This window comes from Eucalyptus grandis, chromosome 3 (genome assembly GCF_016545825.1).
Source record: "Eucalyptus grandis isolate ANBG69807.140 chromosome 3, ASM1654582v1, whole genome shotgun sequence".
In the NCBI taxonomy this organism is placed as follows: Eukaryota; Viridiplantae; Streptophyta; class Magnoliopsida; order Myrtales; family Myrtaceae; genus Eucalyptus; species Eucalyptus grandis.
Window position 1 is genome coordinate 61,575,824 of NC_052614.1, and position 10,592 is coordinate 61,586,415.

General features: G+C 39.8%; 1 protein-coding gene across 2 annotated transcripts; it reads right to left on the bottom strand.

The window, feature by feature from the left end:
* Positions 1–6,124: 6,124 nt before the first annotated feature.
* On the bottom strand, positions 6,125–8,851 carry LOC104438088 (heat stress transcription factor A-2). 2 transcript variants are annotated; one of them, XM_039308897.1, is made up of 3 exons: positions 8,381–8,851; positions 7,973–8,290; positions 6,125–7,006 (listed from the first exon to the last, which is right to left on the bottom strand). In XM_039308897.1, exons 1-3 carry the CDS (start codon positions 8,687–8,689, stop codon positions 6,167–6,169), a joined length of 1,467 nt encoding a protein of 488 aa, XP_039164831.1. In that variant the 5' UTR covers positions 8,690–8,851; the 3' UTR covers positions 6,125–6,166. The 2 variants fall into 2 exon arrangements, with proteins under 2 accessions (XP_039164831.1, XP_010049467.1); XM_010051165.3 differs by having other exon boundaries at positions 7,973–8,851.
* Between the last annotated feature and the right edge of the window lie 1,741 nt (positions 8,852–10,592).

Below are 10,592 nucleotides of genomic sequence, written 5' to 3' on the forward strand. Positions count from 1 at the left end.
CAATTCGATGTGTTCACTCATCATCAAAGGCCACCTGTTCTGCCTCGCCTACAAGTCATCCCATACAACGTTCCTGATTCAAGCGGCCACGATCCTGTCGTTGCCAATTGCGCACAATCGCTGATCCACGAAGTTCCTATTTTTGCAGTGATCCTCCTCGATGATAGAGCAACGGCGTTCACTTCCCGCCTGGTCGTGATCAACTACACGAAGTTTTCGGCCACATTGAGGGGGGGATTCCGAATTATACAGGGAACACACGAGAGGGGAAGAGAAAGTTCCTTTGCTTTTCCATTGCAGGCCAACACTGAGCAGTTGTGCCCCACGTTGTTCTTGCAATTATCAATGCCCGACCATCGTCGGCAATTTTAGGGAGAACACATTGAAAGAAACGTCCCTGCTGCACCGCAAGTTCATGGTGATTCGCTGCTACCTTCTTGCATCGTTGCCAAACTTTCTGTGACGACCAATTGCTGCTGGGCCTGCCACCGAGAGCTGCTCAACCAAGACGACCAGCGAATCCAATAAACCTTAAAGGAGTCCCGGCGCACTCCTGCATCTTCGACGTGTCTATTCTAGACGATCCCAGCAAGAAGCCAACACCTTTCCGAGAGCTATTCTTCAATTTCTAGCGATCCCACGATTACTTTTCAGTCCTTCCAATTGGGATTTGATTCAGTTTTGCAGGTTTGTTGAAGATCTCTCTCACGGCCAGCAAGCTCACTGTCTTCTTTGGTGGACATCAAAGCGTCCATCCCACACAGTGGCACCATCAATTGTCGAGATTTGGTAGAAGAGAAGAAGACAAAAGCTGAGTGGTGGATTGAAGATTAAAATAAAGAAGTCCAAGAACATTCCATCGCCTGTAGATAAGCTGAAGTTCTCGGATAGAATTCCAAAGTACTCAGACTTGTGGAACACGTCCAGCGATTACCGTGCACCCTTGCATGCTACGGACCGTCAGTCTTCCTCACCGTGATTCCCGTGACTCATCATCCATCCGAATTTGGAGATGTCACCCGTGTGACATCGTGAATTAGGTAAGACTCTCGATCAATTTGATTTTCATATATCCCGCTGCCTAATTTGTAATATCACAATCTTTCTTTGAATGTTTGATCGATATTGCCACATCCAAAAGATCTCTTGATCCCTCATGAATTAGGAAATTTTCCTAATTTCGCAACGTGCGTATGATTGACAGTCTAATTTCATGCTCGAAATATGACTCGCAATCGCACGGAAAAATCGCCAATCCAATCTCATGCTCGAGATTCGATTCGCGATTTATTTAAAAATTGGCCAACCCGATCTCATGCGCGAGATATGGTTCGCTGGTTTGTAGATATCGATCATATCTTATCTAATTTGTCGTCACGTTAGTTGGATCAATTTTATTTTGTTAAATAAAAAATCCAAAAAATATTTGAGTTAGGATTAGGTTTGTTTTAGAATATTTCTTGTTATCTTGCATATTTAGAATAGAGATTTTATTCCAAATTCCAAAAAATCAAAAAAATCAAAAATCAAAAATCAAATCAATCAATTTAGGTTGCTAGTTTTTTTTTACTTAGGTTGCATGCTTAATAATTTGATAATTCTTAATTTCGAAATTAATAAAACAAAAACACAAAAAAAATCATCATGCATGTATCATGTTTAGAGTAGATTTTATACGTCATTGCATATTTAAATAGATTGCATGCTTATTAGGAAAATAAAAATCATGTGCACGTCATATAGAATTAGTTTCATACAATGCACGTCATTTAGTGATTTTTGTTAGATGCATCTAATTAGAAATTGCCTATCATTAGAATTAGGTCATTATATTAATTTAGATTGCATATTTAAGTGTTGCATTTCTTTAATTTCGAATCTCATGGAAAATACAAAAAATTATTTTTTAGAATAAATCCATCTCATGCTTCAGGATAGACTATATGCTTATTTATGTCATATCGCTTAGGTCATATAGCTAAGTCATATTGCCATGTCATTGCATAAAGCATGATTCTCATTAATTAAGTGAAAAAAAAAAAAAAAAAAGAAATTGCGTGTTAATTAGAAATCATATTTAGGATTGTTGATGTGAATTCTGATCTAACAACGCAGATGCTTTCGTTGCTTTGAGGTAAGTTCCTGCAATTTATTCATTGCTTTATCTGGGTGTTAAATTGGTGGTTTGCGCACCTGTATATTCACCTTACATGTTAGGAAATAGTTTAAAATCAATTCAAGCTGCCTGCAAAACCCTTTTGTCAAAATAAAAGAAATGGTACCAAAATGGCGTTAGAGAAATCTGGCGTAACCAAGTTCCCGTACCCAAATCTCTGGTTCGTAGGAGTAAAGTGAATCTCCCGTTACTTTACTTGGGTTTCTAATTGACCCACCAAAAATAGATTAGTGGCGATTCCTAATTAAAAAATTACATGTTAAGAACTTGAACCGAAATTCACGAATTGGTATGGGCTTGGGAGAGCCCGAGTTAAGTCTAGGCTTAACAATCCATTAGCCAAACCTTAGGTGGTCCACACCCCGAAAAAATTGGTCGCGACAGCCCTTGAAATGGAACATTTTCTCATAAGATTCTTTAAAATGAACTTCATTTCAAATAAAGTCCATAAGTAAGCGACTTAGTCTTCAATCACCCACAACTCACCTGCTAATCAATTATTTGTCGATGGACAGGCATGTGAATCTCATGTGACAGTAACCAAACCATGACTAAAGACATTTTCATTTAGGATGGAGGTTGATCCGTGCCTTAGAGGCGAGATCTAAGGCTCAAATCAAGCACAAGCATGTCAATATTTGACCCTTGTGGTCGCCACTATTTAGTTCTTGATATGATGATGGCTGATGGGCAAGGAGAGAGATGCGCGCAGAAGAGATGGTGGAGAGAACGCTCACAGAGGGAGACGAGGGTGATGACGGCACACAGAAAAGGGGAAGGGCGGCAACATCAGACGAGGCAACGTAAGATGAGGCAATGCTATCATGGTGATGGCTGCCTGCAGTTGCAAGATTTTGGTGTCCTGGCGACCTCTTGTTCGCTGTCCGTTGTGGATCTTGTTGGTAATTTATTTGTAAAACAAACTTGAAAGTTTATTCTCCCACATGGAATAATTAGAAGTGTGTGTGTCAATATACAAGTGTGAAAGCCTCCAACTCTTAGAAGTGGAAACAATGGGTTCAGTGGGCTGGACCTTACAATACGCATATGCCAGTATGCAATAAGTAGATGTACTTCGCAATTGGGTTATGGTTGTTTTTTATTAATTAATTTTGAATTTTATTCCTAAAGGTAATTCAGCATCTTACAATCTTTAAGAAGTCGTGTCTTTTCAGAAGTTTTAAAATCCATAATTAAAAAAAATATTATTATTATTATTATTATTATTTAATAGGAATTCCAAAATGTCTTTGGAGAAAGCATCTGTTCACAATAATTCTAAAAGACTATTCATCATTTTTTGTCTCATATTTTCTTTAGTCTTGTCAATTTTCTTTCAAAAAATTACAAACCATTTATTTTAATTGTTTCCTTTTAAGAGTTATTGGAGAAACACTGGAATTGCTATCCGGTATTCTCATTGAGATTTTGTTGTATCGATTTTGTTGAATAACTATTAGCAATGTTGGGGATAAATAATGTTTTAAAGAGAGTGTTATCACACTTCAAAATCTGACTCCACTCTTCTTCCCAATCATATTTCTGCTGACAGATCTAGAGGTAGGGAAATGGAGTTCTTGCAAGTGACTCGCTTTGACGGTGTCGACAAAGAACTCGAGGTATTGTGGACACTAGCTTTCCTCTTTGGAGCTCCAACTTGGCTGCCTATCGAGGTAGACCCTGTCGACTGAGGCTTGGAAGTGGCTGCCCATGCTGATAGGATTCCGAAGTTGAGACCAAAGCCACTACGCACCATTGTCTTGATCGCGCGCGGGGCTTCCTCATGGCAGCTAAGACTGTAAAAAGCGGGCAATGAGCACATCGAAGGCAATCTTACTGGAGATGCGGTGATTGAGGCGAGAAACGGCGCAAAAGGGGTCGTTGAAGGCAAAACAAAACAAAACAATGCCTTGTACGAAAATGTCCCTATAATATTTTGAAATTGACAAAATATTCTATTTCTAATTATAATTTTATAGATGTAAATGTTGTCTTATTTCAAGTAATGTTGATATGAGGGACGCTCTATCGCCATTGATGGAATTTGAAGCATGAAGATTACTAGAAGTCGAATGGATCATGATAGAGTGTGAACAGGTTTAGAAGAATGGGAAGTTCACAATAACTTAGAGGTATCGTGATAAGGTGAATAGTGAGTGAAGTCTTGAACATTAGTGTACCCATGGATAGCAATACGCAAGTCGATTGCTGATAGAAACGGCTTATTATATCAGCTATGGAGAAAAATATTTTTCACTAGTTCAAGCAATCTGGATAAGAAGACCAATGTTCTTTCACTTAATTTGCGAGTTAGAAGTTATAAATAGCTAGCTTTCAAGGCTTGGAATCTCGAAGTGAAGATATGGAGAGAAATCAATATGATTGTTACCTATGTTACTCAATCAATTAGAAGAATAGATTATTGAGCCACATAGCTTATTATATTTAGGGAAACCTCATTATTACCTAGAAGATTTGATCATATGGTTGACCGGATCTCATAGTAATTGCGTTCATAATTTTCAATGGCTAATTAATCCTCTTAAGGATTCTTTAACGGTTAATTTGGAGGCTGAAGACTATATAAGAAGATTGATACACTCTTGAATAATTTATGTAAAACTAAGAAAGTTGTAAATATCGATGTGGTCACATTTATTTTATGTTGCAAGCGTGATTTTATTCACTTGTGATCTACTCCTTTGAGAGTTGTCATTGTTCAGTGTAATTTGTAATTTGAGGAGTGTACAAATATAGGTAGTGCTTGTCTATTGATAGTGGGATCTATTAATTTTGGATAGAAGCAGCACGTGCTTTGGTGTAACTACTAACTAGAATATTAATAGATTCCAGCCTATTCATGGTGAATAAAGACACAAACTTGTTATAAATCAAACCACCATAAAATCTGCGAGCATTGTATTTTATCTCTTTACTTATTTCAACATTTATCTTATAGAAATATCTTGCATCTTATATTATCCATTGTTTTTGCATTTATCAAATCTAGTTTAAGTAATTCCACGAAAAAGAAGAAAAGAAAAAAAAAAGTTTTGAAAATCAGCTTATTCACCCCCCTTTGGTTGTATCATCAGCCTCCGCAGAAAGTGCCACATGAAGTGCACATGCTTAATGAGCGATCATAGTTGGCTTGTAAGCTAGGAGTGATTTGAAACTTAGTCGTTCATTTTAAAGATTAATTTAGGACAAGGTTCACTTTGAAAACTTTTAAAAAGAACGACTTCCCTTCATAAAGGCTGTTTGAAAATTTCTCGAAAAGTTTGCCAACTCTTTTGGGGAATTAAAACTTCAATGCTCTATAAAAAAAAGCCTTTCATTTGATCTCCAATTACGGCATCAATCAACCTCTCCCTGCTTGGCGTATTGAAGCTTGCAATAAGAACACATATTAGATTCACAAGAAGCACCTGCGATTTAAACAAAAAGAAAAGAAAAGAAACATGGAACATATCTTGTAAGTTCTGGTTAAAATTTGGTAATGTAAAGCATTTCGAAAAGTTCTTCTCATTAAAACTGAAAATGAACTTTCGCACAATTAACGCTTCTACTTATACATAACTGGTGACCACACACACACACACACACACACACACACACAGAGTTTGTGCTAACTTGAGAAAAGAACACTGAAAGGACTTCGATACAATGGTGAAAAAGATAGAAACTACAACATATGTACAAGCATATTCCATTGACCCACCAAAACCTAGTTTATGAGTTGGATTCTCTCTTCCTTCCTGTTTCCAGCATGTACCTTCATGCCGTCAAGCAAAAAGTCGCTTCACTTCAGTATCTCTCTCCAATTATGCAAGACCTGTATCATGTGATCCGGGTCACAAAAAAACAGCAGCAAAAATGACTCTAATGTCCAGCTTAATAACAAAACGGAACCCAAAAGGACAAGAAAGTAACAGAAAGGGCAGCGCGAGTCCATGAAAATTTAGGGCATCAGTCCTCCTGCTTGCTCCATCAGTTCACTTGTGTACCCATTCCATCAATCAGACTCTCCAGTTCAAGATAGATTCCCGTGTCATTCAACGTCAGGTGGTCTTCTACTTCTATGTTGTCCGCATCGGTGCCAATAACCACGTCTTCCTTGAGGAGTTTCTCGGAAATCCCCTGGAATACCGAAGACAAATCAGATGAGCTAGCTCCGGTCATCTGATTGGGCGTCTGGCCCTGCGCAACCCTGAAATCTTCACCATCCATCGAAGGCCACGGATTGTGCATCTGAAAGGTGCCAAGATGCTCCGGCACAACACTATTTGGCCGACGCTCCATCTGTGCCAAATCGTCACTGATTTTCAGGCAATCAACTTTTGGGCTTTGAATCATGTGATCCATTGCTTCTAGCAAGCATTTGGTGGCTTCGGCATTGGGACCAAGCAATTCTCTCTTCTTGCTCGATTCACAGGTCTCTAAATCTCTCTTTTGCTTCTTCTTCGGGGTTAAATGCAGGATAAAGTTGGGGCTTTTGGCTGCTTTTATGAGGAAGAGGAGTAAGTGCTGGTTCCTGCAATCGGCATGGCGAACCTGCTCAGCGACCTGCTCGATCTCATGCTGCAAGTTGTCCTGCTCTTCTATTAGCTTAAGGATCTTGGTCTTCAACGCTTCCTGGTCCTTCTTAAGCATTTTGAGTTCTGCTTCCTTTTCAGCTTTCTGGTAATCAGAGGTGACAGTACTTCTCGATTTTTTTCTATGCTTGTTTAAGTTGCGTCTCCTCTTTATGTTCTTCAGCAAATGCTTCTTCCCTTTCTGAAAACCTTGGTTTGCAAACTCCCATTGATCTGGATTGATCTTCCTAAAACCCTGCAACACATTTTTAATTATGATGCATGAAGAATAGAAGATAGGAAGAAGCTATGTCTAGGAGTTCATAATGAACCAAAGGCTAAAGAGTAGAAAATAAGCAGAATGAAGGCCATGAAAGTTTCAGTGGAAGATGTGCACAAGGGGTATTACTAGGCCAATATAGAAAGTAAACGGATTATAATGCATGCCAAGGAGAGACCGCTTACAAATATCCAAATTCCAGTACAAAGAGTGTGGAAAATTTTAAGAGTAAAGGCAAACAACTCAAAATCAATCCAGCTACTACTAGATATAATATAAATACAACAGTGCAGAATTATGCTTCTGGTCTTGCCCAAAAAGAAGAAAGGTGCTACAAAACACCGGATAGAAACAAAGCAATGGCCAAAGGAAACTTGTCTTCAGCTAGAAAGTGCATAATGAAGAATTAAAGCCGTAAATGCAAAATACTAACCGCTATAAGGGAATTGCTGTAGGCCATTTCTGAATCCAGTACGAAGATAATCTCTAATGGGTGATCTGATGTCATGGTTGACATGATGGTTTCTGCAAACTACCGTCTAAAGCATCATCACTTGAATATGATGACTACTGAGGGCCTAATAGGGGCCATTGTCCACTGGCCCCTCGATGCATATTTTTGAGAACATGTGCCACATGATTCACCAAATTTCTTAGAGAATCTGTGTATCTCGCCCACCATTTCAGGTTTCTTGGTTCCTCGTCCCCTAAACTAGGGTACAGCACAAATAGTACCCGACAAAGTCAAAGTGGGTTAAATTAAGTCTCGACACCTGAGCAAACGTCTTAAGAGGACCACGCTCTCGACGACATCAAAAAAGAACCGAAGAGTTAAACCAAAACGCTCATACACAGACATACTTTATACAGATCCATACAAAAGATAACGACCACAACAAATAACATTGGTTTGCTCATATCAAAACATGAAGAAGTACCCACATAAGTGCTGAGCTGCCTGATGAAGCTGGAGAAGTTGGAGTGCTTGAAGTATCGGGGCAGGACCTGCTTCGAGAACTCCTGCCGATCCCACACCACGAAGCTATCCTGGCTCAAGCCCCACGACACCACCGGATCTGTACCCGGGTCCGACACCATCTCGTAAGTCTTCCTCAGGAACGGCGTTGGCCCCACCACCCCCAGATCCTCCATCGGCTTTGCCACATCGTATGCTGCCGCCTGCCATGAGCATGACGGCGATAAAATGGCCGCAGTGGTCGCCACCTCCTCCTCTTCCAATTCCTCCTTGATCTTCACCGCCTGCACGACCAGAGCCGAACAGAGTTCGGGCCGGGTCAGGCATGAATGCAAGCGCGATCCAGCTTCAATTTTGCCATCGCCAATGGCTACCTGTGGCAATGGACCCGAATGGGAAAGCGACCCACAGCATCCTAGCTCGCCTGCACGGGCTTTTGATTGTGACCGAGAAGAATCGGTTCGGGTTAGGTCCGAGTACAAGGGCGACCGGGACCCTATCTCGCCATGGTCGTCATCATCAAGAACAGCGAAGGACGCGATTTCTTCCCGTGACCTTGCGAAAGGTTTTGCCTTTTCTAGCTCAAGACTTGAATCTCGAAAGAAGGTTTCGGAAAACCATGGGCAAGATCCATTGGCACGGCCGGGGAAACAACCGCCGGCGCCGCCGTGAAACGCCGTCATCAATTTGAGCTCGAGTTCATGGTTTTTTTTTTCACTTTTTTGGGGGGGTCAGGAGCGTCGAGTTCAGGTTCAGAAGGTGGAGATAATATGAGCAAATTTCAAGCGAATGAACATACATGGTAGGATTTCGAGAGACGGTAAGAAAGAGCTTAAATTGAAAAGTGGAGCAGGCAAGGGCAAGGGCGATGGCATGTGGACTTATATACTCGTGAGAAAAGGAAATTGATAAGCTGACTGCACCGTTACCTTGGAAGAGTGACGGTGGTGCAATCACTGCCACATTTACTCAAATTAATTTTCATGCCACAGAAAATCTTAAACTGATGAACAAGTACCACATTTTTCCCAAAGTAATTTTCATATAAAAAAAATATCCACTTTGGAAGGGAGAAAATTGATAGATTTTAAGGTAGAAGTCACCAAAAACTCTACACTATGCCACTATAAGACCTTTATCCCAGATTTTTTTTTTTTTTTGACACAAAAAAATCTCAAACTTACATCTATGTGACACATTTACCACAAAATTATACAATGTGATACATTTAACCCAAATTTCTTATTGTGACACCAAAGACCCAAGACTTTAGTGTCACATAAAAAGTTTGAGGTAAATATGTCATATGAGTACAAGTTTGGGATTTTGATGTTACAAAAAATAGTTTAGGATATATGTGTCACAGTGGTCAAAGTTTGAAGTGCTTTGTAGCTTTTTCCCTAAATTTTAACATAAGTTACTTCATTAAAAACAATTTTTTGCAAGTTAGCCTTTTATAAAATTGGTGCAACGGACAAGATAACCAGAAGTTTCTGAGAAAAAATTTCATCCTTGTGTCTTCTTCCCTTTAATTTTGTCTACTTGGTGGAACATCTTAAGCCAGCGGACAAGAATTTTAGGCTTGCCGCGGCTAGTCCTTTTCGAGGACAATAATCCTACAAAACCTTATGTATGCTCTTGTGATGTTTTGAACAGAACTGGTTTACCCCCTTTTTTAGGGAAAAAAATGATAGGGGATCTTGTACACATACTCTAAATGCATCTTTATGAATTTGGAAAGTTAATTTGAAATAAATGCAACATGAATTTATCATTTTTAGGATTTTTTTTTTTTTTGGGTAATATTAACCATATTCTTTTAAAATATGTGTATTAAACATTTCTTATCATTTGGCAAGGACTAATGCATGAAGAACATGTTGGGGAGCCAAATGTAACTAAGCATTCGTCAGCCCTTGCTTGACCACTTGCCGATCTAGCCATGACGGCTGCAAGCTTTGAGGTTTAATCTAGCTTTTAAGCTCACGGCTGCCATGGCCACTTGAGGTTGAAGCTTGGCCTAAGAGTCTGCTTCATGGAGGAAAGTATGTTTTTTTACTTCCTCTTGAACAAGTTCCACAAGCTTTTATGTCAAAGAAGCCTGTTAAGGTTCAGAAGATTTTCTGCTCTATATGCTTTGACCGGAAGCCACAACAATTTCAGGTTCTCTAATGAAATCCTTTCGATCGAGACCATACTTTCCTTCTGCACTTCCATCTCAATCCTGATGGCTTCCTTTAGAAGAAGGGTGACTCATATATTCTGGATTGCGCACCTTTGACTTTTTCTCTTTCATTTTCATCTTTTTATTTCTTGAACCAGTCCGGAATGAGTCACGAATTTCCATAGGTAGCTTCGAGTCGATCTCTGGCGGGTGGTCATGCAAGGGCCGACGAACCCCGCCAAAGGTCTAGGTGGCAGTGGGCAGCAATGAACATGCGCCAGAGAGCTTTGGCCGAGCAATCCCGAGCTTGAGGACGATGAATACTAACTTCAATTTTTGTTTTGTTTTTTGTTTTAATCTTTTTAGGTGTGTTGCTTGCGTGGGTGCCTCTTGTCCTTGAAAAGCACTAAGAATGCCACATT

Coding starts and splice junctions, on each gene's coding strand:
- LOC104438088 (XM_010051165.3), bottom strand. CDS start 8,689: ATGACGGCGTTTCACGGCGGCGCCGGCGGTTGTTTCCCCGGCCGTGCC. Junction 7,007..7,972: donor TCAGGCAGCTCAGCACTTAT/GTGGGTACTTCT, acceptor AATGTGTTGCAG/GGTTTTAGGAAGATCAATCC.